General features: G+C 43.8%; 2 protein-coding genes across 4 annotated transcripts; both read right to left on the reverse strand.

The window, feature by feature from the left end:
- Nucleotides 1-356: 356 nt before the first annotated feature.
- LOC132450993 (procathepsin L-like) lies at nucleotides 357-22,129 on the reverse strand. Of its 3 annotated transcripts, none has more exons than XM_060043208.1 (8): nucleotides 22,045-22,129; nucleotides 21,462-21,576; nucleotides 20,706-20,828; nucleotides 18,342-18,500; nucleotides 17,640-17,858; nucleotides 16,718-16,883; nucleotides 7,940-8,045; nucleotides 357-508 (listed from the first exon to the last, which is right to left on the reverse strand). In XM_060043208.1, exons 2-8 carry the CDS (start codon nucleotides 21,573-21,575, stop codon nucleotides 406-408), a joined length of 990 nt encoding a protein of 329 aa, XP_059899191.1. In that variant the 5' UTR covers nucleotide 21,576; nucleotides 22,045-22,129; the 3' UTR covers nucleotides 357-405. The 3 variants fall into 3 exon arrangements, with proteins under 3 accessions (XP_059899191.1, XP_059899192.1, XP_059899189.1); XM_060043206.1 differs by lacking the exons at nucleotides 357-508; nucleotides 7,940-8,045 and adding exons at nucleotides 15,325-15,511; nucleotides 16,092-16,197; XM_060043209.1 differs by lacking the exons at nucleotides 357-508; nucleotides 7,940-8,045 and adding an exon at nucleotides 3,812-4,065.
- LOC132451003 (cathepsin K-like) lies at nucleotides 9,175-13,896 on the reverse strand. Its single transcript, XM_060043221.1, is given in 6 exon segments — nucleotides 9,175-9,396; nucleotides 9,398-9,573; nucleotides 10,153-10,311; nucleotides 10,812-10,934; nucleotides 12,805-12,919; nucleotides 13,800-13,896. Coding segments are annotated over 5 exon segments (684 nt in total). The 5' UTR covers nucleotide 12,919; nucleotides 13,800-13,896; the 3' UTR covers nucleotides 9,175-9,284.
- Nucleotides 22,130-23,861: the final 1,732 nt, after the last annotated feature.

Raw genomic sequence — 23,861 nt, forward strand, 5'->3', positions numbered from 1 at the left:
GTAATCTCTGCAGGATGCCTGCTTTGCACAGGGTTTGTACAGAAGTAACAGACCTAGATGATTGAGCGGATTGATGTTGCTCTACATTTCTAAATAATGTGATATATCCTCCTTGTACCGAAACGGAAAAACTCCTTGTATAGGTCACCTACTTGATTGGTTGCACTAAATCGCCAAAAAATCCCCCTCCTAATTGGCTCCCTGCCTACATACGTTTATCTTCCATATCACAGACATGTGATTGAAAAGCAAGGTGGATTTCCCGAACCAGCCATATAGGAGTTGTCCTGATTGTTCAGAATTGAGCCCGGATCGGTTTGGAATCCAAATTGGTGCAGATACCTATTCCTAGATACATATATAGGACACTAGATAGATGCTTGAACGACCACAACGGACCCCCGATCAGTTATCCACTATAGGGTAGAACGGACGGTGCTCTATCGCACAGAGATTCTTGTTCCTGGCCATGCGGATATACCCTTGCTCTCCCCACCTAGAACCCCAGCTGCAAGGAAGAGTGGAGAAATGTTGAAATGTGAAAAAAAAGAGAAAAAATCCAATGATAAAGTTTTATACTTTATCATTGTTACTTTGCGTGCCACTTTTGATGTGTGGTATCTGTGTGGTCTTTGCAATTCATTGCTGAATACATAAATGTACGATGCCACTGGAAACAAGGCTATTCAAAGCATTTGCTAAACGGTTAAAATAGTTGTATTTGCCTTAAATGATACATTGTTCCGTCTCCAATGTCACGCATTTGTACTAAAATGTTCCACTGGGAGTATTTTGTTTATTTAAGTGATTTAAGGATATATTCATATTGGCTTATTTTTGATATTTTCCCCGTAATCTATCAAACTAAGCTCCGGTCCTCTGTCATTGGTACCCAATAGTAGTTGTAGTATTTAACTACTATATATAGCTCCTACTAATTCCTATAGTAGGAACGTCAGACCAGGATCTGCTGTGTTCAGCTTAGTCTCCTTGGTTTTTCTTTTTAATGTCCATCTGATGCTTCAAGCACATACACAAACAGCCTCCACACAGACAGGGTATGGGAGTGGTCTTCACCTGTTTTTTCACAATCCAGTAATCTAGTCCTTGGTCTGTGCCATAGCCCACCACCAGTACAGCATGGTTGGTGGTCTCAGTACTGCCGTCTGGCAGATTGTACACACCTACGAAAAAGTAGCATTTTGCTTTTAACAAGTAACAGTGCATGAATTGCATTTGATACTTCCTTCTAGTAAAGGGAACTTTTCTGATGCTAAATTTAAAAAACTGTGAATAATGTCCGAAAATACGAACAAAAAAAAATCTGTTATATTTGACGGAAGAGCCGTCCTGCAGCTTTTACTGAGTGATATGCGCTGTGAGAATATCTGTTTTAAGTTGACAGCCCCTGCCACCACATGAGCCAATTTATACTGTATATATACTGTACTATATCCCTGCTAAATCCCTGCTAATTTCTGACCAATCAGGGCATCTCTTCTATTATTGGTTTGAGCAATCCGCCTGTCAATCACAGGTGGGTGAAACTCTTTCTCAATAAAAATAACGTCTCTCTATGTTAAAACCACCTACATTCTCACTTATTTTGCTTTCTGCTGTATATCTTCAAGTGATCAGTGGGGTATTCCAAGAACGGAGGTTTAACAAACACAGTGTTAACGCTGAACTCTAGGTTGATTGACCCTGTGCCAACTAAACCAGAGCTGTCGGTTCCACAGCACGGGTTATGCCAGTGGTTCCCAACCTTTTTCGGGCTGTGACCCCATTTTGACATCAAAAATTTCTGGCGACCCCAGAGAATTCTTTTTATCTAGAATTTTTTTTTTAACGTGTTTTGTTATACTGTGAACAAATACAGAGTAGCCAGGATAAGTGCCCAAATTGACAATTTTCCAAAGATGTCCGGTATATATGCAAGGAGGCACATTTTCTGCTGGTAACCTCTCGACAACAACCGTGCCTCTGTGTGAAATAGTAAGTTTTCATTTTCAGAGCCCTTGTTGCAAACAGACGTGCGCGCAGAGGATGTGAATTGATGTAATTCACTATGGTTACGACCTGGTGCAGTATGTCTGCAATGGGCGCAATTTAGTTATTTTTTTAGCTTCTTCCTACCCGCACATCGTTTTCACCATATCGATGGCAGCTTGCAATATTAAAGTCTCAGTAATGCTATGTGGCCTCATTTTCCTAGCAATGAGATAGCTCACCTCAAGAGAAGCTTTCAGGGCCCGTTCACTGGCAGTCACAGCCTTTTTGAAATACACTTGCTGTTTGTTCGGTCTGCAAATTTATTTTCGAAAAAAGCTCTTGGTTTGCCGACATGCTCTTTGGGTGGTGTCTCAAAGTGTCTTTTGAGTTTGTTTGGCTTCATATTCTCGGCAGACAGGACCTTACTACATAGCAGACATTTCGGCTTCTCCTCGTAGCATTCCATCACACTTGTAAATCCATACTGAATCGTATGTTCGCTGTGTCTTTGGTGTCTGTGCCACAGTTCCTCTTGGAACTGTCTTTGGAGGGACAGGGCCAGGCGGGCAAATAAATCTTTCCATTTTGTTTTATACACTCTGAGTGCAAGTTTGTTTTTACATTTTACAGGTTTGTGTCATGGTCCGTCTTGTTTCCTCGTCTTGTTTTGGTGTGTTACCTGTTTTACTTTGGTATCTCTGTCTTGTTTCTCCCCATGTCAGGTTTCCCTCCTGTGTGATTACTGCTCCCTCCCTAATGTGTCTCAGCTGTTACTCGTTGCGTGCCCTGTGTGTGTTTGGTATTTAAGCCCTTGTCTTTCCTTTGTTCCTTGTCGGATCATTTTAGTTTGTGGTGAGTTCTGTCCTGTGTGTTCCCTGTGTTCCCTGTGTTCCCTGCGTCACCCGTGTTCCTTGCCTTTTGAGTAAATAAATTATCCTTTTACCTGAACTGTCTGCGATTGGGTCCTACCTGCCTGCCTGCCACCTGCTAACCGTGACAGTTTGAGTTTGAACTCAAGTAATGTAACTGTTAGGGATGCACCGAAATAAATTCTTGGCCGAAACAGAAAACCGAAAATAAGGAAACCAAGGCTGAAAACCGAAAACCGAAACACCGAAAGAAATTATTATGACATTATTAGTACGTATGAATGTAGGTTTTTCTGTTTTCCTTGTATTTTAGATTTTGTTTGTCTTCGAAGTAACGCATGCAAACCGTGTGTGTGCCACAGTGCAAATGTTCAAATGTTTTTTTTGGTAACTGGGTAGAAGACCTAAAAGTGACAACTCATCAACTTCACAGATCAAGATGGATTAGTGCTGTAATGGAGCCGCCTTCTATGATTGAACATTATCCAGTGGATGTAAGTCCGTTTGGACTTTTTTATACTTTTGTATACTTTTGTTGTAAGCGCTTCTCGGCATACTCAGCCAATATTGCTCTCTGTAGGGTAGGAGGCCGATGAAAATCTTGGTCCGGGCGTGGATGGGTCATCTGATAGGACTGAGATGTGCTCAGCATCTCCAACATTATAGAGAAAACTACCATTTGCAAAAGACGGAGGGCTACGCAAATAGTCTGGAGTGAATTTCGGCCAGGTCCTCGATTGGTATTGTTGGCTATGTAAGGCTGGCAAAGGCTTTTTAAATATATTAAAGATTTGCGTGAGAATCTATATCTCCAGCAAAAGGTCATCCGGACATGCCAAGATGTCGAGCCGTGGTCTTATCGTTCCCGGTGGATGCACGAATAATTTGCGCTCCGATATCTCCTCATTGGTACCCAATAGTAGTTGTAGTATTTAACTACGATATATAGCTCCTACTAATTCCTATAGTAGGAACGTCCGACCAGGATCTGCTGTGTACAGCTGCGTCTCCTTGGTTTGGCTTTTTAATGTCTATCTGATGCTTCAAGCACATACGCAAACAGCCTCCACTCAGACAGGGTATGGGAGTGGTCTTCGCCTGTTTTTCACAATCCAGTAATCTTGTCCTTGGTCTGTGCCATAGCCCACCACCAGTACAGCATGGTTGGTGGTCTCAGTACTGCAGTCTGGCGGATTGTTCACACCTACGAAAAAGTAGCATTTTGCTTTTAACAAGTAGCAGTGCATGAACTGGATTTGATGCTTCCCTCTATTAAAGGGAACCTTTCTGATTCTAAATGAAAGAACAGTGAATAATTTCAGAAAATACGAACAAATAGAAAAAAAACTGTTATATTTGACGACAGTCAGTTAGTGAGTGATACGCGCTGTGAGAATATCTGTTTTGAGTTGACAGCCCCTGCCACCACATGAACCAATTTATACTGTCTGTATACTATATCCCTGCTATAGCCCAGCTAATTTCTGGCCAATCATTGCATCTCCTCTGTGATTGGCTTGGGGAATCCATCTTGCCAGTCAATAACAGGTGCGTGAAACAATTTCTCAATGAAAATAACGTCTATGTTAAAACCGCCTACATTCTCACTTATTTTGATTTCTGCTGTGTATCTTCCAGTGATCTGATTTGCTCTAACGTGTATTTCCCAGCGATCTTATTCTTTGTAGTGCATGTCAGTGTGTGTGTTCACCTAACCTTCTTTGTAGCTTTGGAACAACTGCAAACCAGCGTTGATTCTGACCGACACAGGCGGTCGGATTTTGATTTGATTTACTTCAACCAACCAAGTAGGTGACCTATGCCTCAAAGTGCCTCTTTGTACCATGTACGGCACTTTGGCCAGTGAAAACTGTTTTTAAATGTGCCTTATAAATAAATTTTACTTACTTACTTACTATACAAGGAGTTTTTCCCAGTATTTCGCTAGAAAGAGGAAATATCACATTATTTAGAAATGTAGAACAAGCATTAATCCGCTTAACCATCGAGGCCTGTTACTGCTGTACAAACCCTGTGAGAAGCAGGCATCCTGCAGGGATTACTAATCGCTGGGTTTGGGTGTAGCTAATACTGGCAGACTGTTTACCTTTACCACGGAAAACAAAACATTTCTTTGGAGCTGGAATATGTGTAGCTGGAAGGAATGTGAGTCAGAAAGAGAAACCCTTAAACTACCAATAGCTAAGCATTGTGTTGGATTCATTCCAGTCATAAAGGTTTAAATATATGACCAACCACAGTCGTTCAGACACCACAGTGAAGGAAGTAACCCAATTGATTATTCTTACACTTTTGGTTCCCCTTTCTATGAATGCGTTTTCATCTTTTTTTTTTTGTATATATGATGGGAGAATCAAACACAGGCACGCAGACCCACTTCCATCATTCAGAAGACAAGACGTCAGCTCTGTCGGATTTGAGAAAGGTAAATTGAGATCAATTTACGTTTCTCTTCCACGAAGAAGTGTGTCATTTCACAGACCTGTGATTGAAAAGCAAGGTGGATCTCCTGAACCAGCCATATAGGCGTTGTCCTGATTGGTCAGAATTGAGCCCGGAGTGGTTTGAAAACCAAATTGGTTCAGATACCTATTCCTAGATATATATAGGACACTAGATACATACTCTCACACAGCATTTCACTCACTCATGGCTGATGGATGGCTACACCATTTTTAACAAATGACCCATTTACATAATAGCTGTTAAATCGTACCTAGCAGCTTTAAGGTGACATCAGGATCACTTCACTGTGGGCCGCCCGGGGTCCTCCTGCTGCCTCCAACCTGTTGCCCAGCCCTGGGGCCTCCACCAGGGGACTTGGGGACTGAGGGCCACTGGGGGACTGATGGCCGCCACGTGAATAAGGTCCATGATGACAGACCCTGGTCAAGGTCAAGGTCAAGGTTCAACTTTATTGTCCCCGTGAGGAAATTTTTCTTGGGCACAGTGCATCATTGCTTTCTTAACATACAGAGTACAACAGAACAAAAAACACAACCACAGACACAAACACAACCAGACAAACCAACATTTTAACATCGAGAACATGGAGCTTGATAGACTTATATTGCCCCTTGCTGTATAACATAGAAATCTACATTATGGGGATAAAGTGCAAGTGTGTATTACACTAGAACTTATGGATACAGTGCTATATGCTAAATTGCTTGGTTCTAAAGTGCTATGTGCTAACCTATTTATTGCACATTATTCTATTGCACATTGTTCGTCAGCTTAATGGGGGCTGGGACAAATGATAATCTAAGGCGGTTAGATTTGCATAGCGGCACACAGTCTTCTCCTTAATGGCAGGGTTTCATATTCAGGGAAGAGTGGGTGTTGGAAATTATTTTCTTTGCTTTTTTCCTAATTGCCTCCTCATAGATGCTTCTTTCCTCCCTACGATTTTCATTGCTGTTTTGGTGCATGCCGGCCAGTTTGCTTTTTAGCTTATCGGTTAGGTTGCCAAACCATGAGGTGATCCCATACCTAATGACGCTCTCTACAATGGCACGGTAGAAAATCATCATGATGTGGCTGCTTACGCCGTACAATCTTAATCTTCGCAAAAATATAGCCTCTTTTACAGTCTATTGCACAGGTTGTCAATATGTGTCTTCCAGCAGAGAAGATTATCAATATGAACCCCTGTGTTGATGGTGATTTGTGATGAGTGTGCAGTGGACCCGTTCTAATCCAGGACCACTCTTAACCTTGTGCCCAGGGTAAAGCAGGATTGGCCCGGTTTCAGCATTGGTTTGTGCTACAAATCGTTCATTCAAATCAGGCCTCGTTGCCTCAGTCAAAAGTACATTTTACAGGGATGACGATAGATGTACCCTTGAAGTCCGTCGATGAAGATAAGTAAAAGAAGCAATCGCTAGACAAAGGAGGTTTTTTTTACACTAAAAACGTAGTAGAAACTAGTTTTTCTGGTAAAACATAGACATTTTATTACAACATATGTTTTATATGTTTCATTTATATCATAATGTATGTACATTCAATTAGCTTTGTAATCATTCTGTAATATTCTAGTTAATTCAGGATTATAACAATTAAAATAAAATAAAATAACCCAGAAGAAGCATGTATTAATGAGGAGACACAGAAGAGTAAAAACATTCAAACATATCTTTGTCTGGTTGTTGGATGCTTAAATGACCACAAGGGGACCCGGATTAGTTATCCACTATGGCAGGGGTGAGCAACTTTCATGATTATGGGGGATGCTTTTGAATTGCAGTCTGCCAGTTGACCCTTCCTGCACTAGAGGGAGAGTAGGATAGCTCGCTATCGCACAGAGATTCTTGTTCCTGGCCATGCGAATATACCCATGCTCTCCCCAGTCAGGACCCCAGCTGAAAGGAAGAGTCGAGAATTGTTGAAATTGTTGAAAAGCAAAAAAAAACACAATATCCGAAGTTCAGTTTCATACTTTATCATTGTTGGTTTGAGTGCCACTTTTAATGTGTGGTATCTGTTTGGTCTTTGTAATCTGTTCTGAATACAAAAATGTATGATACCACTGGAAACAAGGCTATTCAAAACATGTGCCAAATGGTTAAAATAGTTGTATTTGCTTTAAATGACATTGTTTCGCCTCAAATGTCACGCATGTGTACTAAAATGTTCCACTGGGAGTATTTTGTTTATTTAAGTGATTTAATGATATTCATATTGGCATATTTCCGATATTGTTCCTGTATTCTATCAAACTAAGCTGCGTTTCTCTGTCACTGCTGCTCAAAAGTAGTGGTAGTATTTAACTACTATACGTATATAGCACCTACTAATTCCTATTGTAGGAACGTCTCCTTGGTTTGTGCAATGAGACTGCGACTGACTCCATTGCTTGCTAAACAGTAATGCTTTAATGAAACGAATATATCTGCTTCCAGCAACTAGTGTGATCATTCATTATACAACAGCGCCCCTTTGTGTCCTGGGGACCTTATGATATCATTACAGTTTGGCTTTTTAATGTCTATCTGATGCTTCAAGCACATAAGCCAACAGCCTCCACACAGACAGGGCATGGGAGTGGTCTTCACCTGTTTTTCACAATCCAGTAATCTAGTCCTTGGTCTGTGCCATAGCCCACCACCAGTACAGCATGGTTGGTGGTCTCAGTACTGCAGTCTGGTGGATCGTACACACCTACGAAAAAGTAGCATTTTGCTTTAAACAAGTAGAAGCGCATGAACTGGATTTGGTACCTCCCTCTAATGTAAAGGGACCTTTTCTGATGCTAAATCTTTGTACAATGTCAGAAAATACGGACACATTTTTAATAACTGATATATTGACTGTAATTTGTCAGGAATGGCAGAGCCGTCTGTCAGCTGTTAGTGAGTGACATGCTCTGTGAGAATATCTGTTTTGAGTTGACAGCCCCTGCCACCACATGAGCCAATTCATACTGTATATACTCTGTACTATATCCTTGCTATATCCCTGCTCATTTCTGACCCATAGGGGTATCTCTTCTGTGATTGGTTTGGGGGAATCCATCTTGCCTGTCAATCACAGGCATGTGAAACGCTTTATCAATAAAAATAACGTTTCTCTATGTTCAAACTGCCTACATTCTCACTTATTTTGATTGCTGCTGTATATCTCCCAGTGATCTGGTTTGCTGTACCGTATATTTCCCAGCGATCTGATTGGTTGTATGTGTGTCAGTGTGTTCACCTCACCTCCCGTGTAATGATGGAACGACTGCAATCCAGCGTTGATGCTGACCGACACAGGCCCCGCCTCTGCCACGGCAACTTGCAGGGCCGTTTCATTGCCCCTCATGGCAGTGTAATAAGAGGAGCAGTAGCCAGCTTTTGCATTGTACGAATACCGGCAATCTCCAACCTTTTGAAGTGTAGAGAAATAATTACAAAACGCAGACGCACACAACTAGGTTGAATCACGTACAGGCATGTCTGGCTGTTGGCTGCATGCTGTCATGATGTCTGTCTCTGTCTGTACAGTATGAATGTTTTTCATGCATAATATGTATGCAACTATGTCCATCTGATCTATCTCTATGTATGTCTGAGTCAAAAACGTCAGCAATTAGCCACATGTTTTGTACTGGGCTCTTATTTTACCACCAGGTGTGAGTGTGATTAGCCATGAAGAGCCATTTTCAAAATCTGACCTCCCCTGTGACTTGGTGGCACTTGGTGACACTCTCACAAGTGTGAGTGTCCACTAGATGTGTGCTCGATCTATCCGCCTACCAGCCTGCCCAGTGTACTGTAGCAACTGATTGTCTCTTCTATCAATCATACATCCAGGGGGACACCCCCCCTTGTGATGTCACTAAAGCACTGGGCAAGGCAGGGCTTGAAACGGCTTGTAACGGCTAATCACACCCGCACCTGTCGGTAGAGCACGGTGCTTTCAAGAAGAGCAAAATAGCAGAACCTTGTGTTCAAAGTCGTAGTAAATGAACTTTAGGAAAAGGAAAACGGAGGGCACCTTCTCTTCGTAGGGGTAGCATCTCCCGGAGTCGGTTATCGATGACGTACTGGAAGGCCTTGGAGACCCGGCCCCCGTTACAGCCGTGGTTCTCGAGGCTGCAGTCCATCAGGTTCTGGGGGCTGAGGGGCTCCAGGAACCCGGTCTTCATCGCCATCTGGCCCTCCAGGGCCCCCACGGCGCTGAAGGCCCAGCAGGAGCCACATTGCCCCTGGGGATTACAGGTAGTGTGTGTGTGTGTGTGTGTGTGTGTGTGTGTGTGTGTGTGTGTGTGTGTGTGTGTGTGTGTGTGTGTGTGTGTGTGTGTGTGTGAGAGGGTGTGTGTGAGAGGGGGTGTGATGCTGTGAAGTAGTGTAATGCAAGTGTGGGTGTATATGTTTGTGTGAGCTGATGTGAATATGTGTGTGTTTGTGTGTGTATGTGAGGGTGTGTGATGCTATGTGTGTGTGTGTATGTGAGGGTGTGTGATGATGTGTGTGTATGAAGTAGTGTGATGCATCTGTGGGTGTTTATTTGAGTATGGGTGTGTGTGTGTGTGTGTTTGTGTGTCTATGTGAGGGTGTGTGTGTGTGTGCGTGTGTGTGAAGTAGTGTAATGCAAGTGTGAATGTTTATTTGAGTAAGGGTGTGTGTGTGTGTTGTGTAATACAAGTGTTGGTGTATATGTGTGAGCGAGGGTGTGTGTGTGTGCATGTTAGTACATCGGGCAGATGTACATTGACCACGGCCTGGAGCAGCTGCTCATGGACCGCTGGCGTCTCTCTCTCTCTCCTTCTGTCCTCCTCACTCACATGGCTTTGGACAGGAGACACCAGACCGTACTGTCTCCAGTCCACACTCTCTGGGAGTTTCTCGACCCCCTTGTCCCATCGTGTGGAGGTCCAGCTGTCGAAGCTGGCGGGGTCTTCCTCCGTGAGACGGTTGAGCTTTGCGTTCACTTCGTCTGTGGTCTTGAGTTCACACAGAAACAAAACCATCCAAAACTATCCATTCGCTGTGATCCGTTCAGATTATCAGCTACAGAATAGATGAAACACACTTTTCCGGCATGTTTTTAAATCGGACCGACGGTCTTAATGTTATTCTATATTCTATGCTAATTAATTTCCTAATTAAATTATATAATTCTTGATATAACCCATTGTTTTTTACACATTTGGCCTGAATTAGTCCTAGATCATGAACCTTATTCTGGATTAATGGTGACATATTACACCACCAGGTGTGAATGTGATTAGCTGTTACAAGCCGTTTTGAGGGTATAATTGGTATGATATGTCACATTTAATCCTATCAGATATTTATCGGGAAAATACGATCGGGACTCAATGGGTGGTTTGAGTAAGTGCTGCGAAGGGAACCGGTCTGATCCAGATCAACATTGTTTTGCAATTAGCAGCACTTGTGCTCTCGTGTGACGAGAGCCACACGGAGGCGCTGGAGGACCCACCATGTCAGCCAGCTGGTTCAGGCCCAGGGTGAAGGTGGAGTTCCCGGCCTCGGCCTCCAGGTTGTGCCTCCTCACCATCCTCCACTTGTTCTCCCACACGGCCCTTCTGTACAGCGCCTCCGCCTGGAGGAGACCATAGCACACCGTCTGTGTGTGTGTGTGTGTGTGTGTGTGTGTTTGTGTGTGTGTGTGCGTGTGCGTGTGCATGTGCGCATAGGCGTCGATTACGGGGGACATGTCCCCCCCACTATTTAAAATACAAATTTTGTCCCCACCACTTTTAAAAATGTGCAAACCAATTGCGACTGAAAAATCCCCACATACTCACCCGAAATCGTCAAGTCTAAAATCATGCTATAGGCGCGCACAAAGACATCATTTATTAGATAGGCCTACATAATAAACCGTTGGAACACACAAGACCGGAACCCATAGCAACGCCGGTAAACAAACCCCGAGAAGCCCAATCCCTATGAGAGCTCCCTGCGCTACGGCCACCCGGAGGCGCACTGAGCTTTTGGCCGTGATATTATATATACAATTATATTATATTATATACTATTATATATAGAGCTCTGAGAGTCGCAAACGGCAACAATCACTTTCTCCTCCATGCTGCAGTTCACCCCGGACTGCACTGCGCTTAGTTTGAGGGTTGAACGCTGATTGGCTGTTACGTCACTCAGTGGCCATGCTGTTGAACGCTGATTGGCTGTCATCACGCGAAATTCGTGTCAAAGCTGAAATATTTCAACTCGAGCGAATTTGTCGCGCCACAAATCCTCGTGAACGCGCTCGCCTGTGCACGGCGAAAGTGTGGCGCGACAAATCAAAACTTGTCGCCGGTTTTCTCTCGCGAAAAATCCGACCGATACGCGTCTATACGTTCACTTTGTATGGGATCCTGTCGCCCCATCGCGTTTGGTGTGAACGCACAGTGAACGCACTGGAGAAGTTTCAAGACAGACAGCCAAAATTGACAGTTTTATTCAGAAAATAGCCGGTCCTTTTGCTTCCTGTAAAAAGCATGTTTCTGACACTGGATAACGATATGGATACATCATCTAGCCTGCATGTGGAGGGCCACATAAGGTAAGAAATTGGTTTACGTAAACTTTGCTGCTGGCTCTGTTTGCTCGTGATGACCTGGCCAAAGGTTACCCACGGTCCTAAGCGATTGTTATCTGATTCTGGTTGGTGCTCCAGCTAGTATGCATTGTATATATAGATTGCAGCTAGTAGCAGCTACACACGGTGCGAGTGCTATGCCAATGTGTTTATAGTTGTTTAGTCTGATTGAGATATGTGACGACTTGGAGCCTGGATGGCCTATCCGGACATAATTATGTTCTCGCATAACCTGTGTGATTATCCTAAACTGTAGGGGATTTTATTTGCGGGCAATTTGCTTATGATGTTGTAACGAGTGAAGTCTACGTTGGTCCTTCGCAAGTGTTTACTGGTGGTCAGGATTTGGCAGATGCAATTCTCCTCTGGGCGCTTTTTTTTTGCAGCAGCAGCAGCATAACATATGCTACCAGCAGCCCTTGCTCGTCTTCAAAAGGCTGATGCTCAGTACCTCGTTTCATTTCGTACCCCCTTTACAGTCTGGCATTGTTTGTCTGGTAAACTTTGTTGATGTCAAGATAAGTGTTAAATTGCCAACACTGTTCTTTGTCCTGTGTGTATTAGTATTACATATCCCTTGCAAAACAAGCCAAAACACAAACTGTTTTTCAACTTGTATTGTTCGGATAGGATTTTCAACACCTGACAATACACTGTAGAGCATATTGTAATGCAGCGTTGAATGGATGAATAGATTACATGAGGGTACCCATCACTTGTGTAAGTGTGGGTGTTTAGGTGAGTAAGGGTGTAGTGGTGTGTGTGTCTGTGAACGTGTGTAAGTGTGGGTGTTTATGTAAGGAAGAGTGTAGGTGTGTGTGTGTGTGTGTGTGTGTGTGTGTGTGTGCGTGCACGGTGGTCGTACCTCATCGGTGTACACCTTCTGGAACTCGGCCTTCCATGCTTCCCATTGGTCGTTGAGGTGAGGGGAAGCGAGGCTGAAGACCGCAAAGGTCAGGAAGAGAGCCAGTGAGCGCATGCTGGAAGAATAGACACATAGATGTTAATGTATATAAAAGATCAATAAACTGCGCTTCCATAGCACTCTAACCTGTGGTCACCACAGTGCTTTACAACTACTACTTTTCACCCATTCAGAAACATATTCTTACACTTTGAGGATAAGACCCTGAATGTATGTTCATTTAGACCATGGGTTCTCAAAGTTTGGACAGCTGAGGGGTAATTTAGGCACCCAAAATTTGACTGAGGGCCGCCAAAGAAAAAAAAAATCAGGCATGAGACGCCGTCAGCATCCCAGTGGTGAAAAAAAACATTGTACCGTGGACCTCTGGGAGTGAGGTCAAGTGAGGTCTAAATCACGAAACTGAGGTTCATCCTTTCAAAGTAATGTACAGTCGGATTAAAACTAACAAATGTAACAGGATTTAATTGAAAGCTAGAGGGTCGAATTTTCGTTTAAATTAATATTGATATAATAAAAGAAAATTAAAAAAAAAAAGTAAATCTTTTCATTTTTTCTTGCATCTGTGAGTCATTGCGGGCCGCCAGGAATGTTTCTGTGGCCCGCCGTTGGCCCGCGGGCCGCACTTTGAGAACCAAGTTTAGAATAGAAGAAATGTCAAAACAAAATGCAAAATCTCTTTGGGGAACTTAGATTATTTTCCTTATGCATACCTTATACATGAACTTTGTGGAGCAATAAGAGGAAGAGATTAGAAGCATGATTTGATCAACTTCTGCTATTAACCCTTTTTATCATTACTCCACTAACTTTTAATCAAAATTATTATATATAACACAACGTTCCTCCTTCTCTGAGAAATCGGTGTTAGTCAACGAATCTGCTACTGAATGGTCTCCATCTAGGAATGATGGACAAAATGTATCTCAATTTACCTTTCTCAAGTCCAACAGAGCTGACGTCTTGTCTCCTGAATGATGGAAGTGGGTCTGCGTGCCTGTGTTTGATTCTCCCATCATATATACTGAAAAAAATGATAAACGCATTCATAGAAAGGGGAACTAAAAGTGAAAGAATAAACAATTGGGTTACTTCCTCCACTGTGTGAACGACTTTGGTTGGTCATATATTGAACCCTTTAAAGAATGACTGGAATGACTCCACTACAGTCCTTAACTATTGGTAGTTTAAGGGTTTCTCTTTCTGACTCACATTCCTTCCAGCTACACATATTCCAGGTCAAAAAATATGTTTTGTTTTCCGTAGTATCAGGTAAACAGTCTGCATGTATTTGCTACACCCACACTCAGCGATTGCTCATCTCTGCAGAATGCATGTTTTGCACAGGGTTTGTAGAGCACTTGCAGGCCTAGATGGTTGGGCGGAATGATGCTTGTTATCATTTCTAATTACTGTCATATTTCTTCCTTGCACCCAAAATACTGAGACAAACTCCTTGCATGGGTCACATACTTGATGGGTCGAACAAAATCGCCCAAAATGCCCCCTCCTTATTGGCTCTCTGCCTCCATACGTTTCACTTCCATGAAGAAGTGTGTAATTTCACAGAACTGTGATTGAAAAGCAAGGTGGATCTCCTGAACCAGCCATATAGGCGTTGTCCTGATTGGTCAGAATTGAGCCCGGAGTGGTTTGAAATCCAAATTGGTTCAGATACCTATTCCTAGATATATATAGCACACTAGATACTAGATAAATACTCTCACACAGCATTTCACTCACTCGTGGCTAATGGATGGCTACACCATTTTTAACAAAATGACCCATTTACATAATAGCTGTTAAATCGTACCTAGCAGCTTTAAGGTGACATTAGGATCACTTCACTGTGGGCCGCCCGGGGGCCTCCTGCTGCCTCCAACCTGTTGCCCAGCCCTGGGGCCTCCACCAGGGGACTGGGGGACTGAGGGCCACTGGGGGACTGATGGCCGCCACGTGAATAAGGTCCATGATGACCGACCCGGGTGGTGTGTTGTGATGAGTGTGCAGTGGACCCGTTCTAATCCAGGACCACTCTTAACCTTGTGCCCATGGTAAAGTGGGATTGGTTATAGTAACAGAACCTGGTTTCAGTATTGGTTTGTGCTACAAATCGTTCATTCAAATCAGGCCTTGTCGCCACAGTTTGCAGTGATGACGATAGATGTGCCCTTAAACACGTGAATGAAGATATGTAGAAGAAGCAATCGCTAGACAAAGGATGTTTATTTGACACTAAAAACGAAATAGAAACTAGTTTTTCTGGTAGAACATAGACATTTTATTGCAACATATACGTTTTATTTGTTTAATTTATATCATAATGTATGCTAATTTCATTAGCTTTGTAATCATTGTTCAATATTCTAGTTCTAACTGCAATGCAGGATTATAACAATTAAACTAAAATAAAAGAACCCAGAAGAAGCATGTACCAATGTTGAGACACAGAAGAGTAAAAACATTAAAAACCTTTTATTGTATTCAGCATAACATTTCTTTGTGAGGCTGTTGGATGCTGGAACGACCACAAGGGGACCCCGATCAGTTACCAACTATAGGGTAGATGGGACGGCGCGCTATCGCACAGAGATTCTTGTTCCTGGCCATGCGGATATACCCATGCTCTCCCCACCTAGAACCCCAGCTGGAAAGGAAGAGTGGAGAAATTATGAAATGTGGAGAAAAGCAAAAGATACGACACAATATCCAATGATAACGTTTTATACTTTATCATTGTTAGTTTGTGTGCCACTTTTAATGTGTGGTATCTGTGTGGTCTTTGTAATTCATTGCTGAATACACAAATTTATGATGCCATTCGAAACAAGGCTATTCAAAACATTTGCTAAATGGTTAAAGTAGTTGTATTTGCCTTAAATGACACATTGTTTCATCTCCAATGTCACGCATTTGTACTGAAATGTTTCACTGGGAGAATTATGTTTGTTTAAGTGATTTAATGATATTTATATTGGCATATTTCGGATATTGTTCCCGTATTCTATCAAACTAAGCTCCGGTCCTCTGTCATTGGTACCCAATAGTAGTATAGTAGTATTTTACTACTATATATAGCTCCTATTAATACCTATAGTTGGAACGTCAGACCAGGATCTGCTGTGTACAGCTTCGTCTCCTTGGTTTTTCTTTTTAATGTCTATCTGATGCTTCAAGCACATACACAAACAGCCTCCACTCAGAGGGGGTATGGGAGTGGTCTTCACCTGTTTTTCACAATCCAGTAATCTTGTCCTTGGTCTGTGCCATAGCCCACCACCAGTACAGCATGGGTGGTGGTCTCAGTACTGCAGTCTGGTGGATCGTACACCCCTACGAAAAAAGTAGCATTTTGCTTTAAACAAGTTGAAGTGCATGAACTGGATTTCAATTTCCCTCTATGAAAGGGAACCTTTCTGATGCTAAATTAAAGAACAGTGAATAATGTCAGAAGTTTATTTATATTCGAACAAATATAAATAAACTTTTATATTTGACGACAGTCAGTTAGTGAGTGATACGCGCTGTGAGAATATCTGTTTTGAGTTGACAGCCCCTGCCACCACATGAGCCAATTTATACTGTCTGTATACTATATCCCTGCTATATCCCAGCTAATTTCTGGCCAATCATTGCATCTCCTCTGTGATTGGCTTGGGGAATCCATCTTGCCTGTCAATAACAGGTGTGTGAAACAATTTCTCTATGAAAATAACGTCTCTGTTAAAACCGCCTACATTCTCACTTATTTAGATTTCTGCTGTATATCTTCCAGTGATCTGATTTGCTCTAACGTGTATTTCCCAGCGATCTTATTGATTGTAGTGCATATCAGTGTGTGTGTTCACCTAACCTTCTTTGTAGTGATGGAACGACGTCAATCCAGCGTTGATGCTGACCGACACAGGCCCCACCTTTGCCACGGCAGCTTGCAGGGCCATTTCATTGCCCCTCGGGACAGCGGCAAAAGACACGCAGTAGCCAGCTCTTCCTCTGGACGAATACCGGCAATCTCCGACCTTTTGAAGTGTAACGAAATAATTACAAACAAAAAAAAGGCGCACACAACTAGGTTGAATCGTGTACAGGCATACCTGGCTGTTGGCTGCATGCTGTCATGATGTCTGTCTGTCTGTACGGTATGTATGTTTTTCATGTATAATATGTGTGCAACTATGTCTGTCTATGGTCCGTCTGTCCATCTGATCTATCTGTATGTATGTCTGTCTCTCTGTACATTGTGGGCATGGTTTGGAGTCAATAACGTCAGCAATTAACCTCTTCATGTTTTGTACTGGGCTCTTATTTTACCACCAGGTGTGAGTACGATTTGCCATGAAGAGCCATTTTCAAAATCTGACCTCCGCTGTGACTTGGGGAGAATATTTGCTACTACCACTAAGATCTGCCAATCATGAACTTGCCCATGTTAGTGCTGTTCTGTGGCCACCGCTAACAGGAAAAGAAAAAAGGTTGGTGACACTCTCACAAGTCGGAGAGTCCACCAAGATATGTGCTGGATACTTCAGCCTACCAGCCTGCCCAGTGGACTGTAGCAACTGATTGTCTCTTCTATCAATCATACATCTAGGGGGACACCCCCCCTTGTGATGTCACTAAAGCACTGGGCAAGGTAGTGCTTGAAACGGCTTGTAACGGCTAATCACACCCGCACCTGTCGGTAGAGCACGGTGCTTTCAAGAAGAGCAAAATAGCAGAACCTTGTGTTCTAAGTAGTAGTAAATGAACTTTAGGAAAAGGAAAACAGAGGGCACCTTCTCTTCGTAGGGGTAGCATCTCCCGGAGTCGATGCCGTCGTTATCGATGACGTACTGGAAGGCCTTGGAGACCCAGCCCCCGTTACAGCCGTGGTTCTCGAGGCTGCAGTCCATCAGGTTCTGGGGGCTGAGGGGCTCCAGGAACCCGGTCTTCATCGCCATCTGGCCCTCCAGGGACCCCACGGCGCTGAAGGCCCAGCAGGAGCCACAATGCCCCTGGGGATTACAGGTAGTGTGTGTGTGTGTGTGTGTGTGTGTGTGTGTGTGTGTGTGTGTGTGTGTGTGTGTGTGTGTGTGTGTGTGTGTGTGTGTGTGTGTGTGTGTGTGTGTGTGTGTGTGTGTTACTGTAATGCAAGTGTGGGTGTTTGTGTGAGCTGGTGTGAATATGTGTGTGTGTGTGCATGTTTTTTGTGTGTGTGAGGGTGTGTGATGCAGTGTGTGTGTGTGTGATGCTCTGTGTGTGTGTGTGAAGTAGTGTAATGCATCTGTGGGTGTTTATTTGAGCAAGGGTGTATGGTGTTCGATGGTGTGTGTTTGTGAAGGTGTGTAATGCAAGTGTGGGTGTTTATGTATTAGTGGGGGTGTGTGTGTGTGTGTGCATGTTAGTACATCGGGCAGATGTACATTGACCACGGCCTGGAGCAGCTGCTCATGGACCGCTGGCGTCTCTCTCTCTCTCCTTCTGTCCTCCTCACTCACCTGGTTTTGGACAGGAGACACCAGGCCGTACTGCCTCCAGTCCACACTCTCTGGGAGTTTCTCGACCCCCTTGTCCCATCGTGTGGAGGTCCAGCTGTCGAAGCTGGTGGGGTCTTCCTCCTTGAGACGGTTGAGCTTTGCGTTCAATTCGTCTGTGGTCTTCAGTTCACACAGAAACAAAACGTGAATTCAAATGTGGTGACTTGTATCCATTCGCTGTGATCCGTTCAGATAATCAGCTTCTCCTCCATGTCGTGGTTCATGTACTTCAGGGAATCAAAGCCAAAGTTCCTTTCCCCCAATTTCTTCTCAACCATGGCTGAGATAACCCCCACTACGAGTCTCGTTGTGGAAATACCAGAGACGAGAGTCCGACGTGTTATGCGCCATAACACCAACAGCAGAACGGTTATCCAAATAACAAAGAAGTGTACAACACTTGGAGCTCTATATCTAAATAATTTCTTATAATACATAGATAGATCATATAATCCATATTATCACGGCCAAAAGCTGTGTGCGCCCCTAGACGATATTATGAATCACAAACGACTGCGTCTGGTTCTCCGACGTCTCTGGTTCTTCCACTTCCACATCATTCTGAAGAAGACTGAACGGCGCTGCTCGCTGCTCGCCGCCGGCTGCTCGCTGCCGGCTGCCCGCTGCCGGGCGGTGGTGCTTTGTGGGGGTGGTGCCTCGCGGCAGCGGGCAGCGTGGCTCCGGCGGGGGACTATCACGGGCAACAATCCCTTTCTCCTCCATGTCGCAGTTCATATACTTCTGGGAATCAAAGCCAAAGTTCCTTTCCCCCAATTCCTTCTCAACCATGGCTGAGATGACCCCAACTACACTCTCGTTGTGGAAATACTAGAGAGGTGAAAGAGCCGACGTGTTAAGCGCCATAACACCAACAGCTGAATGGTTATCCAAATAACAGACAAGTGTACAACATTTGCGTTACAGTATGTGTAATCTCAAACACACACACACGTGTGGCGCTCACACCATTGTAGCTCATTGTCTCATTTGCGGGCCAAATTCTCTGGGCGGGCAAGGCAGAGAAAGGGGAGGTAACTTGGCCCATTATGACGACATATGGGGCCACATTCCAAATCAGCGCGCCTGAGCTTCCACTTTTTCAAAGGCGAGCAGGATACCTAGTGCTTGTTTTTCACCGAACGCAAGTTTTAGCCCCTGGGGGATATACGGGCTAGTGGAGCTCATATTTACTTTAGAAAACCTCATGAAGTGAGATTGTCATGCCATGGGACCTTTAAAACTGACCGACAATAAGAAAACATGGTATTCTATGCTAATTCATTTCCAAAATTATATGATATGATTCTTGATAACACACATTACAGTATAGTTGTTTCTGGTTCTTTATCTGTTGTTTTTACACATTTGGCCTGTTTCAGTCCTAGATGACGAACATTATTCTGGATTAAAGGTGACATATTATACCACCAGGTGTGAATGTGATTAGCTGTTACAAGCCGTTTTGATGGTATAATTGGGATGATATGTCACATTAATCCTAATCAGATATGTATCGGGAGATTACAACCGGGAGTCAGTGGGTGGTTTGAGTAAGCGCTGTCAAGGGAACCGGTCTGATCCAGATCAACATTGTTTTGCAATTAGCAGCACTTAGCTGGACGAGAGCCACACGGAGGCGGTAGAGGACCCACCATTAGTGGTGTCGAGATGATGCCTCATGACCATAGCTCATGACAGTCAAAGCCTCTCAGCCAGATGAACCACCGAAGTGGTTCGACCTCAAAGCTTCAAATAAGTACGCTAGGGACACCTAGTGGTGATGAAAAAGAGTTTCCAGTGAACCCAACCCAATGTGATGTTTGCTTCGTGTGCTGATACAACATCAAATCATTTGAGAATTAAAGTCATTTCAGTGATACATGTGTGTGAGTGTGCCGTTCATAAATATCTCCCGAGCTCATGGTAGAAAATAAATAATTTGGCAACAATTTTTATTATTCATAACGGCCAAAATAGACTTATCAACTACAGTTCTCATAATTGAAACAATAATACTTGAAGTGATTAATGGATTAAAGTGGTATCACACTGCATGATGACTGAGAATGAGTGTGATTAATTCAATAGCCATTAAAGTGGCTTGAATCTTGAAATCTCTGAAATTGGTAGGATCTTCTTTTTGTAAATGATGTGCCAATTATGAACCCATATCGCGGAAAAGCCCGAGATTAAGCCTCGAACGTCACACGCAACGTCATTTCGCCCATGTGAATCCTACTCGATACGGAGCTTCGCTGGGGGAGGAGCCGACGTACTCCACACACGCCCCGATGTCTCGACGCAAACCATAACATCACTACCCACCATGTCTGCCAGCTGGTTCAGGCCCAGGGTGAAGGTGGAGTTCCCGGCCTCGGCCTCCAGGTTGTGCTTCCTCACCAGCCTCCACTTATTCTCCCAAACAGCCCTTCTGTACACCGCCTCCGCCTGGAGGAGACCATAGCACCATAGCACCAAAACACAACTACGGGTATTCAGACCAACCCATTTTAGATTTGCGTTGGGTGCAAGAGTCAGTTATCCGCCGGTATAACAGCATCAGCGCCAGAGACCCGCCCACAAAGCTACTTCCGTTTTGCACTTCTCACTTGCGTTTCAGACTGTTAAAATAGGGCCTGTATGTGTGTGTGTGTGTGTCTGTGAACATGTAAGTGTGGGTGATTATGTGAGTAAGGGTGTAGGTGTGTGTGTGTGTGTGTGTGTGTCTCTGTACCTGTGTGCCTGCCTGTGTGTGTGTGTGTGTGTGTGTTTGTGTGTGTGTGTCTCTGCGGTGTGTCCCTGGCAGGCGATTTCATCCGAGTTCTGTACGAGTCTGAGGGGTACTGCAAGGTGGACCCCATGCACGTCCCCCCATCCTGAAACTTGCGTTTCAGACCGTTAAAATAGGGCCTGTGTGTGTGTGTGTGTGTGTGTGTGTGTGTGTGTGTGTGTGTGTGTGTGTGTGTGTGTGTGTGTGTGTGTGTGTGTGTGTGAACATGTAAGTGTGGCTGATTATGTGAGTAAGTGTGTGTGTGTGTGTGTGTGTGTGTGTGTGTGTGTGTGTGTGCACGGTGGTCGTACCTCATTGGTGTACACCTTCTGGAACTCGGCCTTCCATGCTTCCCATTGGTCGTTGAGGTGAGGGGAAGCGAGGCTGAAGGCCGCAAAGGTCAGGAAGAGAGCCAGTGAGCGCATGCTGGAAGAATAGACACATAGATGTTAATGTATAGAAAAGATGAATAAACTGCGCTTCCATAGCACTCTAACCTGTGGTCACTCACAATGCTTTACAACTACTACTTTCCACCCATTCAGAAACATATTCTTACACTTTGAGGATAAGACCCTGAATGTATGTTGATTTAGACGAATCGAAGAAGTGTCCAAACCAAATGAACAAGAGGCAAAATCTCTTTTTGGAACTTAGATACATTTTCTTGATATACATACATCATACATGTACATTGTTGAGTACCAGTAAGAAGAAGAGATTAGAAGCATGATTTGATCGACCTTTTCTATTAAACCTTTTTGTCATTACTCCACTAACTTTCAATCAAAATGATTCCACACCACAACGTTCCTCGTTCTCTGAGAAATCGGTGTTAGTCAACGATTCTGCTGCTGAATGATGGACTGATGGACAAAAGTGATCTCAATTTACCTTTCTCAAGTCCAACAGAGCTGACGTCTTGTCTCCTGAACGATGGCAGTGGGTCTGTGTGCCTGTGATTGCTTCTCCCATCACAAAACTGAAATCCTTTCGTAGAAAGGGGAAGTAAAGGTGAAAGAATAAACAATTGGGTGGTTCCCTCCACTGTGGTTTGAAACAACTGTGGTTTTTGAACCCTTTGAAGATTAACCGTACTGAAACCATTACAGTCCTTACCTGGTAGTTTAAGGGTTTCTCTTTTTGACTCATATTCCTTCCAGGCACATGTAAAAATATGCTTCGTTATCTGTAGTATCAGGTACACAGTCTGCATGTTTTTGCTACACCCACACTCAGCGATTACTAATCTCTGCAGGATGCATGCTTTGCACAGGGTTTGCAAGGAAGTTGCAGTCCTAGAAGGTTGAGTGGATTGATGCTTGTTATCCATTCCTAATTACTGTCATATTTCTTCCTTGCACGCAAAATACTGAGACAAACTCCTTGTACGGGTTACCTACTTGATTGGTTGAACTAAATCGCCAAATAGTCTGCTCAATGTCTGCTCCCTGCCTCCATTTGTTTCTCTGCTACTCAGAAGTACTGCATTTCACGGACCTGTGATTGACTTTCTAGGAGTTGTCCTGATTGGTCAGAATTTAACCTGGAGCGGTTAGAAATTTAAATTGGCGCAGATACCTATTCCTAGAAACATATCTAGGAAACTAGATGCTAGATACTATTTATAGTTAGTTATGGTAACAGAACCCGGTTTCAGCATTGGTTTGTGCTATAAATCCTTCATTCAAGTCATTCCTTCGTCGCCTCAGTCAAAAGTAAATTTCGCAGGGATGACGTTAGATGTACTCTTAATCACGCAAATGAAGATATTGTAGGACATTAAAATAGTTTGTGTGTTATGTGTTGCATTGTATTTCGTTGTCCGCTATGCCAGTTGTTCTATGTGCATGTATTGCAATGTTCTTCTTGTCAATCAGTGTGCTGGCGAATCATTAGTCAGCTGGGGGAGGGCCTTGGAACCAGTGTTTGTTAGTGTGGGATTTTTGCAGGGGATTTTTGCCGTTGGTTACGGGTTTCAGTGACCTGTTTTTTGTAACATTAAAAGTTCCTTCAAATACTAATGACTGGACATCGTTATGTCAACGGCGAGGTCATTACAATATGTAGAAGAAGCAATCGCTTTTGATCACAGTGTCAGACTCAAACAAGAATCACCCTGTTGTCAGCCAACAGGCAGGAAGGGCGGGAAGGACAGAGAATACACCATGTAACTCTTTCTCTCTCACTCTCTCTCTCTCTCTGTCTCTCGTTTGGCTGAGGCTGTTACTGCCGTGCGTCACCCATCCTTTCCTCTTCCTGACTCCCGGGAAGGGGTAGAGAGGGAAAAAAAGAGGACCGGGTATAGTGCTGATCAGCGCAGCTTCCAAAAGCAGCAGATGGCGATCTGCTGAGTCAGCGTGAGCTGCCATTCGGCGACACCGGAGGAAGTACCTGACCGAGTATTGCTGGAGCGGGCGGAGACTCTCACTGCGCTTTAGTTATGGTTTCAGATGAAATGTCTTTTTTGTAGGGTTCCCCAAGTGTCCCCCCCTGTTCCATTGACAATGTCCACCGTTTTTATTTCAGTATAAGAGACAGTGGGGCGGGGGGGGGGAGACAATCTCCCGGCTTTAATTGTGAAGAACTAAACACTAAGTCACGACGCTCGTCAGTCGGGAGTCGGTTGCCCACCCGTACCATCCCTGGAGACCACCCAGAGCCTTCTCCAGTGGTTTGGGGGAGAGTTTCTATGAATTGCCTTGCTTGAT

The sequence above is a fragment of the Gadus macrocephalus genome, chromosome 22 (assembly GCF_031168955.1).
Source record: "Gadus macrocephalus chromosome 22, ASM3116895v1".
NCBI classification, from domain to species: Eukaryota; Metazoa; Chordata; class Actinopteri; order Gadiformes; family Gadidae; genus Gadus; species Gadus macrocephalus.